The sequence below is a fragment of the Myotis nattereri genome, assembly GCF_964212035.1.
Source record: "Myotis nattereri genome assembly, chromosome: 9".
Taxonomy (NCBI): Eukaryota; Metazoa; Chordata; class Mammalia; order Chiroptera; family Vespertilionidae; genus Myotis; species Myotis nattereri.
In genome coordinates this window covers 8,618,234-8,641,544 of record NC_138084.1, presented here as the reverse complement: position 1 = coordinate 8,641,544, position 23,311 = coordinate 8,618,234, and the positions used below count along the sequence as shown (strand labels likewise).

The 23,311-nt window shown below is 47.6% G+C and overlaps 1 protein-coding gene across 2 annotated transcripts in view; it reads right to left on the bottom strand.

Annotated features, from left to right (window-relative positions):
* Positions 1-626: 626 nt before the first annotated feature.
* KIAA1549L (KIAA1549 like) overlaps positions 627-23,311 on the bottom strand; it is a gene marked incomplete at its 5' end in the record, with an annotated part of 221,749 nt that continues 199,064 nt past the window's right edge. For both annotated transcript variants that reach the window (XM_081100430.1, XM_081100431.1), the window contains 5 exons: positions 627-3,814; positions 5,432-5,583; positions 6,981-7,129; positions 9,717-9,814; positions 19,343-19,693. In XM_081100430.1, the coding sequence (XP_080956556.1) occupies positions 3,533-3,814; positions 5,432-5,583; positions 6,981-7,129; positions 9,717-9,814; positions 19,343-19,693 (1,032 nt within the window). In that variant the 3' untranslated portion in view covers positions 627-3,532. The remainder of the gene's footprint in view (positions 3,815-5,431; positions 5,584-6,980; positions 7,130-9,716; positions 9,815-19,342; positions 19,694-23,311) is intronic.

The following is a 23,311-nucleotide window of genomic DNA, read 5'->3' as shown; positions in this document are numbered from 1 at the left end:
TACCATAGACTGGGTGGCTTATAGACAACAGACATTTACTTCTCACAGTTCTGGAGGCTGGGAGTTCAGAGAAGGGTGCCAGCATGGTAGGGTTTTGTGAGAGACTCTGCTGGGTTGCAGACTGCCAACTGATTATTTTATCCTCACAGGCAGAAAAGAGGGCATCTCTTTTATAAGGGCACTAATCCCATTCATGTGGGCTTCACCCTCATGACCTAAGGACCTCCCAAGGCCCCGCCTCCTAATACCATCACATTGGGGGTTAGGATTTCAACATATGAATTGGGTGGGGAAAGGGCACAAACATTCAGTCCATAGCACACCATGGAAGAGGCAATTCCCGCTCCAGTAACACTGCCATCTCAGATCACAGGTACCAGGACACACAACGGACGTGTAGACATTTTCCTAAACCTCGGGATTGCCTCCCCAACACAGAGCATGGAATCTGCTGCCTCCCAGTGACAAGCTGTCATGGCCGCTCTGGCTGCCTGTTTGGGTCCATGGCATTGAGAGGAATACAGCCCTAGTCTTGAGCAGCAGTTGAGAACACCAGTTCCTTGGCAGCATTCTCTAGGAAAAGCCAAAATGCATTTCTTTTCAGACTGCAGGAAACTCACATCAAAACGAGTTCCAAAAAAATGTTTATTATGCTACAAAGGCATTGTCCTCTTTACACTTTATCTGAAGTTCTTTACACATTCCATCATCTGTTTTCCTTCACAGGAACATAGGGAATGTCTCAGATGACCCTTGTCTATTTTTTAAACCTCCTAGCATAGTTCAAGAAACCACAGACAAGCATGCGGGCAGCATGGTGAAATGGGAAGCAAGTTGGGTCATGAATCAGCAGGCTTGGGCTGGAGCCCTGGGCAGGTCACTCCGCTTCTTGGGACGCTGCTTCCTTCTCCAAGGTCACCGCCGTCTTGCGGCTTCTCCAACTGTCTGGAGGGTCGCGAGGACCACAGAGCCTCTGGGCTCTCATGGAACTCTATTTTAACTTCCACGAGGCACTTCTGAACATCTGCCTTTTCTCTGAGCCAGCTTTCCAGGTATGTGTCCCATCCATGAGGTCAGAAGGCTCTCCAGAGAAGGGACCCCATCTTGGTCACAGGATGTCAAACAATGGCGGCTGTCAGCCCATGGGTGGGAAACCATGGACAGACGGACCTCTTTTCCATTTAAGGTTTTCCTCCCATGTACTTTCTTGAAACCGGTGGTGTCTAGTTTAAGGGAGGGGCTGATTAAGCATGCTGCATGTTTAGTTGTCTCAGTTGACTAATCCAATATTTCATGGGTTCTGTAAAGACTGCAACGATTTGTTTCTCAATCTCTTAGCAAGCTGGGGCCGCAGGCTCGTTCTCTGTAAGTTGCTGGCACATCTACAGCTCAGACATTGTCTCTGAAGCATGTGCATATATTTTAATTACACCAAGGTCTTAAAACTTCATTTCCACATATAACATTTCCAGGCATTTACCAAGCAGACAAAGTACTGGGCTGATGTCATTGCACTGATGAAAATATTAATATTATTGATAAGGCGGGACAATGTAGCTGACTCTATCAGACTCATACCATTTGCATGAAAAGGCTGAGTTTCTTTGGCTCTTTGTTCATTCAAGTGCATTGAATACCAATTGAGATAGACTTAGGCATTGTGTTAATCTGTCAATAAAATCTTACACTGTCCATAGGGTTTTCCAAGCTGATTTAGGTTTTGGATTACAACAACTAGCCATTGGTAGAAATATACCATATATATATACACATGGAAATTACAAAAATACATTTTATTTATAGCTGATTTTTTTTTTTTTAAGTAACAAAAAGCTAACACTATGAAAGATCAACCAGCATACCAAAAGACTACCTAACATCATCCGAACAAGAGGCTTGTTTGGGAATTCCATAACACGTCCTCTCCGGAACATCCCAGAAAGAGCAACTGGCCATTGGGAAATAAAAACCGCTTCTTTGAAAAGTCTGTGCTTTGACCGTCGAATCTCTCATTCTAATCAGTTCCACTCCTACTCTTCTCTGGCTTTGAAATTTCCACCTTCTCTCAGTAAAGACCAAAGAAACTCGTGAGAACGGAAAGACGGGCTCGGGGAATGGAGACAGCCGAAGCGAGATGGGTGTTGGGTGAAGGTAGGATAGGCCCTCGTTCTCCAAGAGACGCCAAGTGGGCCCTCAGTGTGATGAGGGGACCCGCGCTTTCTCCCCGAGGCCACCTGAGTGAGGTCAGCAGCTGTTCGGCTTCGCGCTGACTGTGCGGCAGGTGACTCGGGGCTGGGAGGCGCTGCCCACCCAGAGCTCTGGAGGCCGGCTCGCCCTGGCAGGGCAGGTGATTCGCAACATCACCCTCACAAGGTCAGCAGCCCGGCCATTTCAGCGAATGTCCTCCAGTGTCCATTAACCACAGGGGGTGGGGGAAGGAGGGGACTGGCTACCTCCAAACACTTTTTAAAATGTTATTTACATTTAAACGTAAATCAACCGATTTTCAACATTCAGAAGCTTCGATAAACAGAGGCTGCAGGCTGGGGAGACTGGACCCACGCTTCCTGCTCCTAGCAGGCATCAATTACTAGCTCCTTTTGTGTCACTCGGCAGCCCAGGCTGGATGTCATTGTTGAAAAGACAGAGATGTTTCTCATAAAATCAATGATGTATCTCTTATCCCAATAGAGAGAGAAGCTTCATTCTCAGGCCACCTTCATTGCAGGGCAAAGAAAAAGCGCCACCAGTAACTGCTTTTCTTCTGTAGGACCCTCAAAGCTCTTAGCACTGCTGCTCTTTCAGCTGGATCCCAGGTCACAGGCTACTCCGGTTCCAAGATAACAACACCTTTTCAAAAACCTGTCAACACACACCAACCACTCCCTCTCATCTTCTCTCTTTCTTGGCTTCTGCTTACTGGGGAGTGGGGGAGAGGTACAGTCATTGGCAGCACTGGTTTTCATCCGATGCACCTGACCTTGAATAGGAATCTCTAAAAGAAAAGGACTCAGGTTTCTTGCCTGGAGTCAGTGCCTCCCTTCCAGACTGGAGGTGATCTTAACGAGTACAGTCATGGCTGAATGAGAGAGAGTACAGTCTGGTGCGCCATCACATGCCTGCATTGCCTTTAACACAGAAACAGTTAACATGCAGGAGTCACCAAAGATAGAGCTGTGTCCTCCACCTTCTGGCGACTTGTTGAAGTGTGGCATTGGACAGGAATCTGCAGATTAGTTAGCGTCTCTCCCGACTAAGGCTCCGTAGGGAAATACACCGGCAGTTTAAATACAACAGAACAGCAAGCATACGGTCCCAAGCAGGGACTTCTTGACATACAATCAGTTGAACAGGCCGAGAATCCAGTCGTTCAAGAGTTTGCTCTGTTTCCCAGAAGCCCCACGGTTCACCTCTTCAGAAATGAAGGCTGAGGAAGACTCACCCACTGTCTATGCCTCAAGTCCCAACGCATTGGGCTTGAGAAGCCCGAAGACTGTTTCCTCAGAGTCTGGAAGCCCCCGGGGCTAAGGCCTTAGACCTGGAACTCGAACATGTCCGTCTGCTTCTTGGCCAGCTTGGCCACCTCTTCCCGGATGGCCTTCACCAGGGCCGCCGTGGAGATGTTGGTCAGGGGAGTGTCGGGAGGGTCGTTCTCTGCCAGGCTCTGCTGGGAGGCCGCCGTGGAGGGCACAGGGCCCTGCTCCAAGCTGGGGTGCAGGCCGGCCGGCTGGCTGTACTGCCGAGGGAGCCTGGAGGGGGAGTTCTGCTGGTAACGTGACCGGGGGTAAGCCTCGATGTACCCTGGGAGAGGGACCTGCAGAGGATGTTGGGAGACAGGGGAGGGGCCTGGGATTAGGAAGGGGCTCAAGTCATAGCATGCACCTGACACTAGAGGCAGGAGGGGACTGAGGGCAAGGGAAGAGATTCGGAAGAAAATGGAGGCCACATACCACCGTACAGATCCAAAACCTGGAGTCGGATTGGTTAGAAAGTAGGCAATTTGAATATTCTCACTGGATACGCTGGTGGGAACATACCCGTGTCTACATACGAATCTAGGTGGCTACCTTTTTAATATAAGCAGGATCCAGCAAACAGAAATGTTATAATCCAAAATTTACAGTATTTTGGAGGTATCTGATGGGGGAAATAACCCTACAAGCCACCAGGGACCATCTTACAGATGTCATTTTAGTATAGAGAGGCATAATAATGATGCTGAATCATTGGCTAAAGACAAATTCAATTATGCTCCTCTTTTAAAGAAGAAGGCGGAAGGATAAAATTCATTCCAGAATTTTAAAAGTGCAAGATGGCATATATTTTAAAACATTTTAGAAATTCAAGGGGTAAGCTCTGATCACCAGGAAAATTAATATATGTAGAATGACTTCATCCCTGATGATGTCCCTTAGCTGAGACGTCGCTACAATAAGAACAGACACTAACTCTGAGGTTGAGTTGAACCTGTAGGGGTGGCAAGTATGGACCCAGGACTGACCCAGGCCTTGGGTGTCACCATGTTTCCTAACTCTAGAATGCTGAGACCAAACCCTAAAGTGGCATACAGAACTGGGTGACCTCAGGGCCAGCCCAGAGAGCCAGTCTTTCTTTCTTTCTTTTTAATTTAAATTGAGACAATCTTTCTTATCCATGTTGGATGGACTCACACAAAGGGGGCTCCCCACTCTAAGGGCCATCCATGTGCGGTTTTTTCCCCCTTGGGTTTTTTTGTTTGTTTGTGTTTTCCACTTAGCAGCCCTTGACAGGTGGCTCAGAGGCAGGTTTGGGTGTGAAGATCTGTGCCACAAACTCCTAGTTGTAATGACGGACAAGACAGTCCTTGGCTGAAAGTCACGCAGGAAGCTCTAGGAGGTACATGCAAAGTAATTCAGTCTTGAGTTCCTACTACTTCATTTTCTGGCATTTCATGTAAAAATTTTCACAGAATTTTAAAGCTAAAAGGAACATCTTTAAAAACACTTTGGAGCCAGACAGAGGCAGGTTGGAATCCTGGCCTCAGCACCTTACAAAAGCTGTGCGGCTTTAGATTAGGCCTGTTTTCCTCATCCGCAAAATGGGACGCATCCTGGGACTAATAACCCCTGCCTGATAGGATGGCTGTGAAGATTAAGTAAGATCATATAAATAAAATACCTTTCATGGTGTCTAGCACATGGAAAATATCCCCCAAATGGCAGCCATTATACACATTTCTCTGATTCAGGAAGAGGTAGAACCTGGCAGGTCTCAAGCTCCTCTGTCAAAGGACAACCCACCTTCCCACGTCGCCTTTAAAACGGCTGACTTTAGCCATCTGGCTGGTGGGAGGAGGAGTGAGATAACGACACACTCGTCTCAACCTCTCACCCCTTTTCTCCCTGAAGCGTGTCAAGCAGGTAACGTTGTGGGGAATCAGCAAGAGTCTCACCGAATCGGCCCACTGGCTCGGGAGTTCGTTCTCTCCTGCATAGGACATCCAGGCCTGGCTCCTGTAGGACGAGGGGGGCGTCGGGATGAAGTAGCCGGTAAAGCCCGGTCTGTTGGCAGCTGGGATGGCGAACACTGCGGGCACCGTATTGCCTGGCATGGAGGAGATGGATGGGAGAGATTAGGCCAGCACCCCACCCACTCAGCTGACATTTGCACAAGCTGAGGAAGCTGGGAAACAGGGGGCGGGGCGGGGAGAGGGAGGAAGACAGGTCTGGTATTGGGGGAGTTGGTAATGGGGGAGCAGCAGACCTCCACCTGTAGCCTCAGCCTCGGTCACTACCCAGTCAGTGTGAAAGGCCTGATCTGCCGACTCAGCCTGTCTTTCTAGAGAAATGATCACTCAACTCCCCTGGCTGAGCCCTCACCAACTCCCCCACCCCCAGCCCAACACCTCAGACCTGCTGACAAAGGAAAGGGCACCTCAGTGTCCAGGTGTCGCCCTCCCAGGAGGAAGGGTATTTTTAAAGAGCCAAGAAAAGAAACCAAAAGCAATGGATTCCCCCGGTGACATTTCTGGGCACAGGGAATGCTTTAATAAGCGTTGACGACTGGGTGCTTGCAGGTTTAGCCTAAAAGGTAAGGTCTGAATAAACAAAACACCAATCAGGGCATGTAGAGACCTCCACGTTCATTTCAACGTTGTTGGTAATAGTAAAAAACTGGACACAACCAATACGTCCCTCACTAGGGGAAAGGATCAACTGTGGCAGATCCGCTAAGAGCAGATCACATGGCAGTTTAAAGGCATGAACTAGATCTATGTGTCTCCAGCAACCTGGAGAAGTCTTCCACACAATGCTGAACCAAGTGAACAAAGTGCAAAAGGAAATGTATAGCTTGATAGCGCTGGTGTAGATGTAAAATATATAAAGCATTCATATATGCCAGCCATTGTCAACCGGTGTGTTACAACACACGGGTGTGCTATAAGAATGCTTAAAACATGCAATACCTGACTATTTAGTCGGGAGCACTGACCTCTTTTCCCTTAGATGGTCAAATTAAGAAATGACGACAGCCAACACAAAAATAGCTGTCTGGTACTAATGAATCAAAATCAGCAAAATACGGTTTTTTGGTGTGCTGCAAAATTTTAGTCATTAGTTTATGTGTGCCACGAGATGAAAAAAGAAAATTGCTGATATATACTGTTATATACATACATATGTAGCAAAAGGTTAATACCCAGGATTTAAGACTATGATTACCTCTGTGGAGAAGGGAATTTAGATGGAGATGGATCGTTGTATCTGTAATGCTTTTAAAAATAAATCATTTTTAAAAACCTGAAATCTGGCGAAATGTTAACATATACCCTGACCGAAGCATATCTTAATATTTTGTCAGATTTCAGATGTTTTTGAAAAATAAAAGGAGTGGCTCTTGGATTCCTGAGGGCAGCAGGTAGAAGGTGTAGTGTGGATGTCGGGGTGGAGGGGGTGAGGTTGGGACCAGGGTCCGATGCAGGCTTTTCTTCTCTTGCCCACCTGAGTAATTTAATGCTGACTGATCCAGCTGCGCCACGGACACGGGGCCCCTGGACACCTGGGTAAAGGAGGCGCTGTCGTGCAGATGGGCCGGCTCGGGCCCAGTGGACTCGGCCATCCTGGTCTTGCTGCCAACGTCGGAGGTGGACCTGGGTGGGCAGAGGGGCTACGTTAGCCGCTTCTGGACCACGGCTGGCTGGGCAGTCACCTTGGGGAACCCCAAATAACAAAGGGAGCCAACACGCCCAGACCAGTAACAGTCATCATGGTGGCCCAAGCTGGAGACATTTTTATTTTAAATATATTTTTATTGATTTCAGAGTAGAAGGGAGAGGGAGTGAAAGAAACATCAATGATGAGAGAGAATCATTGATCCGCTGCCTCCTGCACGCCCCACACTGGAGATTGAGCCCACAACCTGAGCATGTGCCCCGACTGGAAATCAAACCATGACCACCTGGTTCCTAGGTCGAAGGCTCAACCACTGAGCCATGCTGGACGGGCGCTGGAGACATTATTAGATATTCAAGTTCATTACCCCCTTGAGGGTGGCTCTTGTGTCTCTGGGGAGTTCAGTGCTTAATTTCTCCATAAAATTAAACCAAGCAATTAGCACTGAGTATTTGCTGGAGATGGTCAACCTGGGAGGTGATGACATCATCGACAGCCAATGAGAAGGCTCCATCTGAAGTGCGAGGGTGCTCCCCTCTCCTGACACCAGGATGGGTGACCCAGAGGGCCCTGAGGACTAGTTACTGGCAGGAACAAGATGCCCAAGGCTCTGGGAAGCTCCAGGCACAGGAGCCGAGCACTCGGGCACTTCTGGGCATTATGAATAGGAACACATTTTTTTTCTGTGCCAGGCAGGCAGAGAATCTGGCCCATTTCACTCATCGTATTTCCACCAAGTGCTCAGAAAGCCGAGAGTGCAGCCTGGGCTCTGTGGCCTCTCCCATTGTTATAAGGGTTAGCCTCTCCCATTGTTATAAGTGTGCGTTAGCCATAGAGATGCCAGGCTGCCCTATAATTAACATGGCAGGCAGGCAAAGGCAGCCACAGCAGGTGGCAGGCCACCAGCCCTCAGGCCACCCTCTAAGCAGAGATCGAAACCTTTGGGCTTGTAGAGTGGGCGGTGACCTCATATTTGGCAAGGATGGCAGACAGTGCGGAAGGACATGGGAGGAGACTGCTGGTTGACAGAAGAGATGAAATAGATGCTGGGCTTTGGCAAACGTATCACAAAGGGTGGATGTGGCGCCCTGCCCAGCCAGAACCCTGGGGAGTAACTGAGGGAGGGTGGCTGCTGGAGGCTCAGCAGTGGGAGGTGGGTCTCCCTTTCTTTCTCAATCCCTCCCTCCTTCTCTGGCCTGTTCACTCCCCAGCCCTGGCCTGCCTCATACTGTTCCCAGCATCTGCGACTCCTTCAGAAAACCCTTCCCAGGAGAATGCCTGCACCATACACTTGCTCCCCTTTGAGGAATCCCGGAGCCTCTGAGAACAGTTAGGGTACTGCTCTCATTTTACAGGTAAGGAACCAGGGACCAGAGGGGTGAAGCAGTTTGCCTGGAGTTACACAGCAGGTTACTGGCAAGTCAGATGGAACCCTGGTTTGCTGCTTCTCACCCGACCCTGAGCTCGACCCTGAGCTCGGCTGGGGCCAAGGGGTGGGGTCTACACACAGTGGAGATTCTTAATCACTGGGATTGAGGGCAGGGTTGCTTCTGAGGAAAAGCCATTTATTTTTCTTTACTGTTTTCACAAAATTCAAACCTGTGGTCCACAGACAGGGTGTGACTGGCATGTTGGGAGAGGCTAGGTTCGGAAGGCCAGGTCAGTGGCCCGTACATACTCCTGGGACCAGTTGTTTCTCACAGCCCTGGACATGATGAGTATTTCTACCTCTCCTGGTGCTCACGGCCTTTGTGTTTCTTGTCTATCTCTATTAAAAACAGGTGCTGCCCTGGCTGGTTTGGATTAGTGGTTAGAGTGTCAATCCACAGACTGAAGGGGGGTTTGATTCCCAATCAGGGACATGTACCTGAGTTGCAAGTTCAATTCCCAGCTCTGGTCGGGGAGTGCAGGAGGCAACCAATGGATGTGTCTCGCTCTCATCGATGTTTCTCTCTCTTTCTCTCTCCCCCTCCCTCCCACTCTCTCTAAAAATCAATGGAAAAAATATCCTCGAGGGAGGATAGACAACAACAACAAAAACATGTGCTTTTCATATCACAGAGCAAAGTGAATATGCCTCACAGTGGACATATCTGAGTTCATGTGCTTTCAGCCTCTCCCTCTTGGAAGTCACGAGTTGGGGTGAGCGCTTAGACACGCTGCTCCCTGGCCTCTGGGACACCACCCCTAATAACAAAGGGGCTTTTGGTTGTGCACACATAGCAGGAGGCAACCAGACGTGAGGCAGCTGCTGTGGTGGCCCCAGCTGGGGTCATTTTTACATGTTCAAGATCAGAGACGGAGCTTTCGGGGCATGGGGCAATGACACTGGGTTTCTTCAATTGTGGCTTCTTCAGGACTTTCTATTTACAATGACAGGAAAGTCTGTTAGCCCTCTATGGCCCCCACATCCTTCATGGTACTCAGGTGCCCCAGGCACATGGCTGTCTGTATGGGTGATGCACCAGAATGGGGCACGGCATGAAGGAAATCTGTCAGGTCGGGGTACACAGATCCAACTCCTTCCCAAATATTCTAAACAAAGCAAACACAGGAAAGCATTACCGCCTGAGAGAAGCGACCGCTATGGGGCCAGTCCGTGGAGGTACAGGCGGAGGGGGAGAGCCCATGACCATTTCAGGAAGCTGGGAGAACCTGTAGGCCTGTGAAAGAAACAAGCAAAAGAGGGAGATCTGTTAAAACCCAGGGTCAGCCAACACACAGATTCTTTTTAAAATGGAAGCAAATTTCGGAGGGGCAGGCTTTTCTTCCTTCCTCAAACTCGCCCCTTAAGATATTCCTGAAGATGTTCCCCAGCCCCCTCTTCTATCTCATCTCCTATCACTGTCCCCTTTGCTTAGGCCACTGTGGTCACGGAGTCCTTCAATAGTTCTTTGCAAAGGTGCTCTTGGCAATTGAATACTCCCAGTTCTTTCCCGCCTGGGCTTTTGTACATGTTGCTCCTTCTCCCTGGTGTGCTTTTAATGTTGCCTGTTTATTTATTATCTGCCACCAACCTAGAGTGTAATGAGGGCAGGGACATTGTTGCCAGCTAGCTCCTTCAGCCTGGAACAATGCCTGGTATATCAAAGACAATCCATAAATATTAGATGAACGAGCCAGTGATTGCATTTTACTTTCTCACTCATGGAAATGAGGTTTAATGGGGGGAAGCAATGGGCTTGGAATCAGGAGGTATGGGTGGAGGGCCTAGTTTGCTGATGAATAGACTTTATGTCCCTACGCAAGACAGGTGATCTCTCTGGGCCTCAGTGCCCTCTTCTGAAATGGAGAAAAGACGCCTTGCTCAGAGTGGTACTGCGAAAATCAGGCAAGTGAGTGTATGTGTGAAGTATTTTGCAGTCTATAAAGCACTATTCAAAGTTCAATGAATGGAACTGTCACCAAAGTGAAGACTTTAATCAACACTTGAGGAGGGGATAAGAGGACAACGTCAGTGATAGGGTCAGAGAGCCAGGCCACAGCCTTCTTAGCAAGAGCAAATCTAGAAATGCTCTCTGGGGAGACAGAGCTTAACTTGTGATTCTCATTCATCTTTTTCCTTAGGTACCATGGCCTGCCAGATCTCTCGATGACCAGGGGACAAGATTAAATTGAAGGCATCAGGACCAAAGGCAGCAGTAGAGGGAATCTTTAAACTGAATGAGTCTCCTCCCTTCAGCATTATGGCAGATTGTATACTTCATTAGGGCCAACCCACTAAATAACAACCTGATCCTGGATAAAACATACCTTTTAAGCACAGTGGCAATTGCAAGATGTAAGAGGAATCTCAAGGACTCCACTCCACCTTTCGTTTTTGCTTACTCCTCACTATTTCCAGTTCTGGTTTCAGCCCATAGTTCTATTTTAAGTTTGCTGAGGTGTGTGTGCGCCTGTCGGGGCGGGCGGGGGGGGGGAGGGGGGGACCTGGTGAATTTGGCTCTTCACTTACCTGCACGATGACAGTGTGGGGACTTCCCCGAACCCTTAAGTTTTGCTGAGAATTTGAAAACCATTGTCCTGATGTCCTTCCCTCTTTGCAATCCATTATTATCAATAAACCAACAAGTAAGGACATACCTTTCCCAAAAGAGCGAAAGGGGTTGATAGTGCCTCTTCTCTTTTCTGGCCTCTCACAGCCAGCAGAGACAGGCAACCTATTTTTGTCCCTGGTTCGTGGAAGGCTTGTTCTCTAGTCAATACAGTTTCCAGCCAGGAAAAAGCTTTCTATGTCCATGGCTGTCCTGTACCAGTTCACCAGGAGAATTGATGAAAAGTTCTGAACTTTGGACAAGGACTAAGGGAATTCCCTGCTTTGGAAAAAAGTATCCAGGTACACAGCAAGACTGTAGAAGAGATCAGAGCCCCCTTTGGGCTGTATCCTCGGGGCCTCAAACAGGCAACCTGGGTCCTGGGTCCTGGATCCCACATAGCATCTTCCTACATCCCCTCTGTGCAAGTCCCCCCCATGGTTCAAAGTCCTCCAGGCTCTCATACTGGCTTCCCGTCTCATGTATTTGGAACCTGGCTCCCTGCTGGCTGCTTCGTGACTGGGATCCCAAGCACGAAGCTACTGCTCAAAACTGTTGCCTGGGTCCAAGTTTCATGATGGTGGCACAGGTTGCCCAGCTTGGTGACCAAGGACACCGTTTCTTGGAATCTCTGCCCTCTCCTAGGAAGGAGCTCAGAGATCCAGGACTCCAGGCAGCCTTTGTAAATACGTCTTAAGGAGCCTGGGTATGACTAGAGTCAGACACCCTGGGACCGAAGTTTGGTTGTAAAGTAGAGGGAAAGAAGGGGCACAGTCTGCTCCAAGTGTCAGTCCTGATGCCCCTGGGGAGGGGGGTGAGAGAGGGGTCAAGGCCAACCCCTCTAGCAATCCCAGTAGAGAGTGAGTCCAGGTGAGACCCACCTGTGCTGGTCCCTCCTGTGCATGTGCATGCATCCAGGAAGAGGAATCTGGTCAAGAGCAACGTCAAGGGTAGCACTATAGGGGTAACAGTCAAAGGGGGTGCCGGGAGCCAGTCCATGCTTGCTGTTTCAAGGGACCTGGCATATATGGCATACTGTTCTTAATATGTTTGCTCACCTTCTTGGCACTATGTGTTTTAACCAAGGTCTCTGAGAAAGGTTGTTTCCCCAGGTAGGGATTTTCCCCTGAAGTTAGGGAGGGAATAAAACCTCCTAACTAAGTGCCAGGTGGGTAATTAATCACTTTAACTACGAACAATCATGCTTAAGCTACATAATCTTTACTCCCTGGAATGGAGATAAGAAACGCCCTAACCTTTGAAATAGAGATTGATAGGATTGGAATCAACTGGTATAAATACAGATGTAAGAAGAGAGAGAGAGAGACAGAAATAGGCACAGAACCTACACAGAACGTTCTCTAGAGACAGAAGAGTTTCGCTGGAGAGAACATGGCAAAGGATCCCGGACAGAAGTTGGCCTCAGAACCTGGAGACGGAACCTAGCGAGAGAGCATGGCAAAGGATCCTGGACTGAACCTGACTACAGAAATTGGCAAGAGAACCTGACTAGAACCTGGTGACTGAGCCTGGCTGGAGAACCTGGAGAACCTGGCTGGAGAACCTAGCAAGAGACCATGGGCACTGAACCTGGCTGGAGATCCTAACCAGAACTTCGCTGGAGAGCCTGACCAGAACTTGGCTAGAGATCCTGGCTAGGCTGCTGATCAACTGAACGCTGTCTCCGTGTCATTCCTTCTTCGCCGACTCCGTCCACACCTTTGGGGACCCCTGGACCTGCTGGGGTTGGACCCCAGCAAGGGGGAGGCCTGTGGCTAGAGGAACAGGTCAGAGGTCTCAGGCTTTTCCTTAGCAGGGGGAGGAGCACGGACAGGCCAACGCCAACCCACCCTCATTGAAGGCCCTTGTCCAGTTCAGAGTGGGTGTGCCAATCTCTCCGTACCTGTTGACAGCACTGGGTTTCACCGCATGGTACGCCTTCCACTGCATGTGCTGACCCTGAGAAGACTGCGCCAGGCAGAACAGGTGTCCACCGAAAGCCACACACAGCTATAAATAACTTCACACCCTGGTAGTTCCGTCAGTTCACCAAGAGCTACTGATAGAATATCTGAGGCTTGGCAGTCATAGAAGGTTCAAGTGGAAAGACAGCAGGAGACACTGAGACCACACCCTTTACCTTAACAGAAGGGACACTGAACCCCAGAGAAGTAAACTGTCTCGTCAAAATGACACGGCCAGTTCAGGGCACTGTCTTGCAATTCTGAGCTAAGGTGGCATGGTACAGCGGCAGGAGTTTGGAGTCAAAGATGGGCTTGAGTCCTGCTTTGATCCTTACCAGCTGTTTGACCTTGAGCAACTTACCTTCTCATTAGGTGATGAAGGTACTAGTATAAAATCTCCATTTCAAAGGCTGTTTGAAAGACTCATTTCACATGTTACAGTAGGTACTCGGTAAGTGATATTCCCTTCCTTCTGAGACAGGATTTTTAAAAAATATATTTTTATTTATTTCAGAGAGGAAGGAAGAGGGACAGAGAGATAGAAACATCCATGATGAGAGAGAATCATGGATTGGCTGCCTCCTGCAAGTCCCCCACTGGGGATCGAGCCCACAACCTGGTCATGTGCCCTTGACCGGAATTGAACCTGGGACCTTTCAGTTTGCAGGCCGACACTCTAGCCACTGAGCTAAACCGGCTAAGGCTGAGACAGGATATTTTGACATAGTAATTGTAGCAACTAAGGTCCTCACCGCCCTCCCCACTCCCCCCCCACCCCCCCACACACACACAATTCTTAAATCCAGGGCTCTTCCCCTGCCCCAAGCAGTGAGGGCATCCCACCTTCCTGCCCCAGGGAAGGCCACAGCCAATGAAGATGGTCTAAGAGCCAGTTCCTATTGGTATTTCAAAAGCCAGAGCTATTGAACTGCAAGAGTTTAGGATTCTATCAAAAATCTAAGCCCCAAAGTGCTCAAGGTCTAATGCTGATGCCCAAACAAGAGATTTGGAAGAAGTGAGGTACATTTAGACTACTCTGCCCCTAGATTAGGCAGGGGCAGGGGAGGGGGAGGAGAGGACACAAATACCATAGCAATGTTTGAAATCTTAAAGACAAAGGACCTGCACCCACTTTTAGGAAAGCCCAGGAACCAGCAGCAGCACAGAATTCACAGAATTCCCCCACCTCCCCCAGAACACATGAGCATGGGAGGAAGAGATGGAGAGATCTGGAGAGAGCTTATTAGCAGGAGGACCAGGGCACAGCTGTGTTCTACCTGGACTATCACCTGGAGACTAGCGGAAACAAGGACTTCTCAGGGACACCAGCCAGAGCACGAGATGAGGACAAACTGGGGCCAGATACTAAAGCCTTCTCCCCACCCCCTCAGCATGGTTTGGAACCCCAATCCCAATAAGCTTAACCAGGGATATGGAGGGAGACTGCCCTGAAGGACGGTAAGCTTCTGGCATGTGGAGAAGATGACATAAAAATATCGAAGGTTATGTGTCTTACACACCTAAGTTTATGGGCTGAAATAAGTATTCTCCGGACCTCCTCTCTCCCTCCTTCTCTCTTCCCATGGAGCCCTCCTGTGTAGACTAAGGGTTTTTATTCACACGAATGATGTTTCTAAGCTCAGAGGGGCATGCATTTGCCAGATGTTGGGTGCTCAGTTGGTTTTCAAAAGGAATTTCTCAAGGCAGTCCAAAGGCAAAGATCCCTTGCTCAGGCTGGCCCGGGAATGACAGTGACCCACCTTCAATGACTCCTGAGTTGGGACAATGCCCCATGAGAGTCACCCTGGGGAGGACCCTCTCCTGATGATCCAACTCCATCAAACCACCAATGACTTTGGTGTAACCAGAGGTGAAGGGAACTCAGTAACAACTGACATTGAATTTCCCACCTACCAGGACAGATGGAAACTCAGGACAGATTCAAATTGATTTGGAGAAACACGAGAAATGTAACATTTTTTGAACACAAGAAATGATCTTTATATCTCACTATAAGCAAAGGTTTGGGAGGGGTCTTTTTATTTTGTTTTGTTTTTGAGGGGAGAGGAGGGAAAAAGAATGTAAAATTCTCAATTTCATCCTAATAGACATGTCTTCCTTACAAGGGGCAATGAAAGGAATGGACAAAATCCCCTCAAACTGGGTACGCTTCCTTTTGAGAAGATCACACTGAAGTTTTGGAGATGTGAGTTCTCAATGGAGCCTGGAGGGCATCCCTATGACTGGCCTGGCCACAGGGTGGAAAGAGAGTGGGCCTTGAAGTTAGACAGCTCGAGGTCCTAACCCCAGTTCTTCCCGTTATAGCTGTGTAACCTTGACCACTTTCTTTACTTCTCCAAGCCTGTTTCTTCATTGAGTAATAATACTGTCCTCATAGGATGGTTGTTCGATGATAATAATGTCGACACAGCACTTAGCTCAATGTCAGGTACACAGGGAGCTCAACAGATGGCAACTGCTATTATTATTATTATCATTATTATTAATCATTATTATTGTCAGTTCTATCTGTAAAGCCTCTAGTAATTGTAGAGGGAGATGCCTTCACCTGCTACCTTTCATGGAAACCCCTTCTCAGACACCCAAGGGAGGCTGAGGGATGTTTTCACTCCCCTTGGCACAGACCCATTACAGCTGGTAGCCAAATTCGATTGGTCATTAGGTGTCGAATCCAATTTCTTCAGAGACTTAAGGGGTAAAATATGGTCAAGAGTCTCCTAAAATGCAGGGCAGAAAGAAATCCCTCACAGCCAGCAGTCGCCTTTTCCACGATATAAACGCCATCAGAGTGGCCCTGTGCATTTAAAACCACCAGCCTCCAATTATCCTCCGGCAGAGCGCAGAGCCCGTGCTTTTGGGAAGCTGAAAAGTAATCACCGTTATCCTTCTAAATTGCCATCTTTCCTATTGATTTCCTCATTATCATAGCGCAAGGGGGCTCCACAAGAACTTGGGTTAAGAACCATCATTTTGACTTGTAGGCTATTGTGCATTGGAGGCTATTTTCTCCTTTCATGAAAATAGGGGCCACATGAGCTGTTAGCAACAAAAAAAAAAAAAAAAAAGAAAGAAAGAAAACCTTAATAACAAAAGAACTGCCTTTGATATCCTATGGGTTGGATGGCCTCCCTCTGTTGTGTTATTTCTCAAGCCTTTTCCTTTTTTTTTTTTTTAGTGTTGTCATTTTTAAAGTATATCATGCTGATGCTTTTGCCAACTGCCAACTCCATATTATGACAAAGGGAACCATCTAAGTGTTTATATGTCCCACCATGAAATTTTTAGAAGCTTTTGTTAAATCGAGCATAACGGATGTGGTTTGTGGCATCTTCTTGGCCACCATTTGTTTTAAGGCTCATCCTGTTGATTAAGCTTTTCTCTCTGAAACCCAGATCTCTGCATGGACTCCCAGAATCTGGCCTCCAGCCAAAGGCATCCGCTATTCTTGAGAATCATCTTCAGACATAAGTGCAGCTTCTCTGGAACTCTGAGTTGGGGCACTCAGAGCACGTGCTGAAAGGAATTTCACAGAATAGGAGGAGAAGACATCATCTCAGAACTGTTGGGGGAAAGGAATATAACTAGTAGGACCCACTGCAAAGGAGAGGATATTTTTTATATTAATGACTAGCATTTATCGAGTAATTCAATGTGCTAGGAACCATGTAAAGCACTTTAATTAATATTGGCAAATGACTACTGGATGCTGACTAGGTGCCGGGACTGTGCTAAGCACGGTACCTGGATTTCATCCTCCCTGCAGCCCTCTTGTCCTCACCACTTAATGACTGAGGAATCTGAGGCTCAGAGTTGTGGTCACTGGCTAAGGTCATTCACCTGGAGAGTGTCATTCTACTCTGGACTGGGGGGTGGGGAATCCTGGGACATGGAGCTCAGGAGGGATGAACCAATGAAACTGAAGTCAGTGTGAATCACTATAGAATGGATACAGGTAACTTTTCTCAGGGGACAGACACTTAAGAGGTAGTAAATACAGGGTGGGGCAAAAGTAAGTTTACAGTTATTTGTATGAAAAGTAACACTATCATGAATAAATAATAACACAAGAATTAAGTGAGTGTTTTGAGTACTCACAACCTTAAGCCTACTCTACCCCCACCCCGTGTGTGATAAGATTAGTGTTGTCTAAATCTCAGTGAGGAGGTTCATTCTTACCTCATAAAAGTGGGTACTAATTTAATGCTCAATTAGTAGAAAACTGTAATATGACTACCATGGGAAAATATATCAAGGTGATAGGTTTGTAAGGTTGAGTGATAATTTTTTAAATTTTCTGAAAAAAGGATTGGGACTCTAGATGATGGGAGCTGGGCCAGTGGTGGCTCCAGAGTTGTGTCGCTCTTCCGGAAGGCAGTGCTTCTTGACCATAGCCAGCAAGGTTCCCTGACAGGAGAGACGAAGTCGTATTCCTGAGATCTGGACATGGCCCTAAAGCCCTGTTTTAGTTTAAAAATGACATAAGAAATTTTGCATTACTCCACCCTTCTCTCAGAAAATGGGACGCAAAAAAGATGCCCTATGTTCATCCTGTTTCCTTTATTGACTGTTCTCTCTGGATTTGCATATTGCAGACTAAGAAAGATGACTTTGACACCCACCAGTTCTTCTGATAATGTCTCACTTTGCCCAACTTGGCTTTTTCTAATGAAAAGACCCTGTGGACCAGCAAACAAGTATTCTGGCCCATCTGGCTTCTCCTTGCAGGTTTGTGAATTAATAATTGTTCTGAGCTTAATCAGCATGAGTCAGAGTTCCTGCATCTGACCACGCTGGAGCGAATGGACAAAACAGAAATTCTGTACCTGCAATGATGATGACCTCACTCAAGCATAGCCTCAGAGGTTCAGTTTCAAATAAACTTTGGTCTCTCCTGCTAATGCTTAATCAACAGGGGAAGGTTAGGCTGGAGAATGACATGCTAGGAATGACATGCTCACATATTTGATGTTTTCACAAGGCTCTACAAGTCCACAGGCTACAGAAAATGAGAGAAATGATATGAATGGCAATATAACGCAGCACGAGGCAGAAAAACAAGCTGGTTAAGAATATGGGCTCTGGCGCCATACTGCCTGGTCTTAGGCCCTGGCTCTGCCCCTTTCCGGCTGTGTGACTTGAACAAACTGTAATCTCAATTTCTTCATCTGTAAAATAGGGATAAAACTAGTACCTGTGTCAGAGGCTTGTAGTAAGAACTAAAAAAATGTGCTAACACACACATGACACCTAGATCAGGACCTCGCAACAGTGAAACACAACAAATGTTAGCTTTTATTATGTAATTACATGTCACTATGACAATTTATAAAACTCTATTAATGAGTAATCCTTGGGGATAGGCCATGAAATATTACAAAGGTGGAATCTATACATGTACAAGGCATCGTCTATTATGGTGTATGGCTTATAAAACTAAGTCTTTTTTAAAATAAAAAGATATGTGTAGATACTATGATAATGAACACAATGCACACTAATTAAAATTGTTGTTTATTCATGGAAGCTTTGGTCATTGGGTGCTTTCTCAGCTACTGACGTGCAGTTACCAAATAATGAAATAAACATGACTGACACTTCTATAGCATTTACTGTGTGCCTGCATTCTCCTAGTATCTGATATATATCAACTGGTTTACTCTTCACAATAACCCTAGGAAGTAGGTTATTTTCATTTGCTAATTTCATCTGTAGAGAAGTTAAGTGACATCCCCAAGTGACAAAGCCAGTGAGTGGTAGAGCTGGGATTCAGGGTCCAGCCCCCTGCCTCCAGAGCGTCTGCTCTGACTCACCACCCTACACAGACCCCTAACATGCAGTTCTGCAATGTGTTTGACATTGAAAATGGGTCCTCACACTTGGAAATGTAGGAAACCATCAGTGCACAAGAATGAGGTCAGCCCTTCACAGGTGGGACAATAGCAAAGGAAGTTCTTTCCGAAGTGTATTACAGTTGGATATTAGGGCAGGTATGTCCAGAGGACTCAAAGGCTTAGGCCTGGATCATGGGTGGAGGACAGGATGAGAGTCCAGCAAAGTCCCATCTCCAAATTCCAAGGTGACATCACTAGACGCCCCCCGTTGGAGACCCCTGTTGGAACACCTGGGGCAGGACTGACCTGATAATAGCCAGCGGGCAGGATGTCTGACTTACCGGCCGGGGCAGACTGTACTGGTACATTTCTGGGCGGTAGGTCGGCACCCACTGCACCCCAGCTCTGGGCCGCGTCATGGTCCCCGGGGCGCTGGTCACCACCTCCGAGTAGGGCAGGTGCTGTGTTGAGCCGTAGGCCTCTTGGTGCCGGCTTTGGCCTGCGTGGCCCGCGGATGCTAAGCTGAAGGCCTCCTCCAGCAGCATGTGCATCTGCTGCCGGACCTCGTCGATGGAGGGCTGGGAGCTCAGCGTGGACGTCTCAGAGTGGCCCTTCACCTGTCGCGACCTGGCGTAGCCCCGCGGCTCGTTAACTCTGTCAATGTTGGTTTCCTCTATGATTTCAGGCTCAGTCTGTGGGATCAAACAAATGCCCACGGATTTGTTAGTTCACTTTCCTTTTCATTTATGTTGCCTGTAACGTGCTCTAAACTGTCCAGGTTGGACCAGTGATATCAGGCATGTGTGCCCTATCCAGGAATTCACATGATGGGTAGTCAGCTATCATTGTATCCGTAAGACCACACTCAGCTATCCCTATGCACTTCACTTATCCAGAGATCGAGCAGTGCCACGGCTTTACTAATGAGCATAATGACCTTGAGAAATGGCTTTTCAATGATGACATGAATGGTATTTTCTAAAACCTTTTAGAGACATTCTCTGCCCCTATGCCTGTTAGGTACGAGAATCTAGAGCAGGGGTGGGCAAACTTTTTGACTCGAGGGCCACAATGGGTTCTTAAACTGGACCGGAGGGCTGGAACAAAAGCATGGATAGAGTGTTTGTGTGAACTAATATAAATTCAAAGTAAACATCATTACATAAAAGAGTACGGTCTTTTTTTTTTAGTTTTATTCATTTCAAATGGGCCGGATCCAGCCCGCGGGCCGTAGTTTGCCCACGGCTGATCTAGCGTGTTCTGCAGTCTATACTCCAAGGCTTGGCACTCTAGATTCTAACTCTAAATGTCCTTGGTCAAGCCACTGGTTAGCAAATTGCTGGCTGCCTGATGCCAATTTCAGAAAGAATAATAAAACCTGCCTCTAGATCACCGATGTCAAGGTGTGCACACTGAATCAGAAGCTCCGGGGGCAGAACACTGCATCTGTACCTTAACAAACCCACCCAGAGATCCTGATGCCTGGTGAAGTTTGAGACGCAGGATCTAGAATGTTCTCCTGCCTTTCTCCAGGGAACCTTTCATTTAGGGAGTAGCCATAGTATCTACATGGGCAGAGAGCTAGGACTTTATCAGCTTCCAGAACAGGCTGCATGGACTGTCTTGTGCTTGCCTGTCAATGAATGCTTATTTTCATGGTTGATTTTTATTTAATGGTTGATTTTTTTACAGAGAAGGGAGGGAGAAAGAGACAGACAGACAGACAGACATCAATTTTTGTTGTTCCACTTATTTATGCATTCATTGGTTGATTCTTGTATGTGCCCTGACTGGGGATCGAACCTGCAACCTTGGTGTTTTGGAATGATGCTCTAATCAACTGAGCTACTCGGCCTGGATCATGTGTGGAGGCTGTTAATGAATGCTCATTTAACAAGTCTTCATTTGTGGCAGATTTTGGTCTGAGACTGGCTTTTGTGACCACCTAATGGTGAGGCTGTGGGAGAGTAGTTAATTCACAACCATTCCAAGTGTGCCTGTGGATACCATTGTGGATGATCATAGGATAGCTTATGAAAAATCCCAAATTGGGAAAGAGCTTGTAGCATCTGAGAAAGAGAAAAGTGTACTGTTATGGGCTGAACTGTGTCCCCACCCCAAATTCATATGGTGAAGTCCTAACCACCAGCACCTTAGAATGTGACTGTATTGGGAGACAAGGTCTTCACAGAGGTAACTAAGTTAAAATGAGGTCATCTGTATGGCCTAATTCAGTATGATCTCTAAGAGGAAATTCGGACACAGACATATGAAGAGGGAAGACAGTGTAAAAACAGGGAGATCATGGCCATCCATAGGCCAAGGAGAGAAGCCTAGATCACACCTTCCCTCACGGCCCTCAGGAGGAACCAATCTGCCAGCACAGCACTGACTTGATTTCAGACTTCCAGCCTCCAGAACTGTGAGAAAATAGGTTTCAGTTGTTTTCGTTGTCAGGTTTGTATTACTCTGGTACAGCAGCCTGAGCTGATGAACACATGGACGATGTGGCTGAAGCCCTGGCTGTCAGGAGATGGGGCTGGAGAGGCAGGCAGGGGCCCGATTACAGACCGTCTTAAAAGCCATGGCCAGAAGGTTCAACTGTTTTCAAAGGGCAGTGGAAATCTCTGGAAGAATTTTGAGCAGAGGAGAAGTGTGATTGAAATTCATGGGAGGTCAGTGAGAAGACTCTTACAGTAATCCAGGCAAGAAGAGATGGCAGGATCTTGGGTGAGATGGACACGGACAAAGATGTGGGTGAGTTCACAATATACTTTGGAAGAGTGTTGACATGATTCAGTAGATGAGGTTAGATGAGGTGTGGGGATGAAGTTAAAAAAGGAGTCAAGGCTGAGACCCTTTATTGAGAACAGGTATCTTGCTACAATGGGTCTCCTAATGCTCTCTGAGCTGCCCAAGCATAGGTCTTCCTCTGGGCCTTTCCACTTGCAGTTCCCTCTGCCAGGAATGTTTTACCCCCCCCCCCCCCGCCCCCGAGGGTCAGCCTGGCTGGGTCCCTCCTTTTAGGTCTCTGCTCAAAAGTCATTTCCCTAGAGAGCTCTACCCTGGCCAACCTGTGAAGAGCACCTCCTGCTATTCTCCACCACCTTGCCTTGCTTTATGCTCCTCTATGGCATTTCTGACATTGCAGAATACAGCAATGTGTCCACATGATTATTATCTGTCCCCTTAATATAAATTCCATGAAGACAGGGATTTTGTCATGTTTCCTGTTGTATCTCAGAATGGCAAATACCAGGAATTTAAGAAATCAGCCGATCAATGGTTCTCTCTCATCACTGGTGCTTCTATCTCTCTCTCCCTCTCTGAAATCAGTAAAAATATTTTTTAAAAATACAGCCTGGAGAATTTCTGCCCAAAAGTCTTCATTAGTAAAAGACGTTTATGTGTCTAAAATGAATGAGACAATTTTATTTAAAACTAGAGGCCTGGTGAATGAATTCGTGCACCAGTGGGGTTCCTCAGCCTGGCCTGTGGGATCGCACCAAAACCAGCTCTCCAACATCTCCCAAGGGGTCCCAGATTGCCAGAGGGTGTGGGCCAGGATGAGGGATCCCACCAGTGCACGATACAGGCTGGGGAGGGATGTAGGAGGTTGGCTAGGTGGGGAGGGATTGCAGGAGGGCTCCAGGCATGTCCGGCCTGTCTCGCTCAGTTCCGATCTGCTGGACCCCAGCAGCAAACTAACCTACCAGTCAACTGTCTGCCCTCTGGTGGTCAGTGCACATCATAGCGAGCGGCTGAGCGACCTTAGCATATCATTAGCATATTACACTTTGATTGGTTGAATGGACGACTGGACACTTAGCATACTAGGCTTTTATTATATAGGATGGAGTTGAAGAGGAGGAATGAAGGACTCTTGAAGCCATGTATTCTAGAATTTCTTGAGTTATGAGCCCCAAAGAAGATCGATGTCTTACACAGTCCTCCTTTCCAGGATACACACGTGTGTGCAGTATCACATTGCTTCACCCAGGCACTTCATTTCTGAATCACAAGAATTTGAAGGCTCTCTCCAAAATGTGCCTCAAGGCAGTGATTTTCAGCTCAGTGTCAACCACAGTTTCACCCAGCAAGGAGAACAGATTCTGAACAAACTCCACCACTTCACAGCAAAGGCCAAGTAGGGGTTTCAGCGAGATAGATTTCTGGCCCATCTGGCCATGATGGATGGCTCTGGCTCCAGGCCCATTTTTCTCCCCAACAAATAAGGTCCTTTGGGCAACATAAAACAGTGCTGCTTCTCTGCCTTTAATGCCCGCTTGGGCTGCTTAACAGCCTCCTGG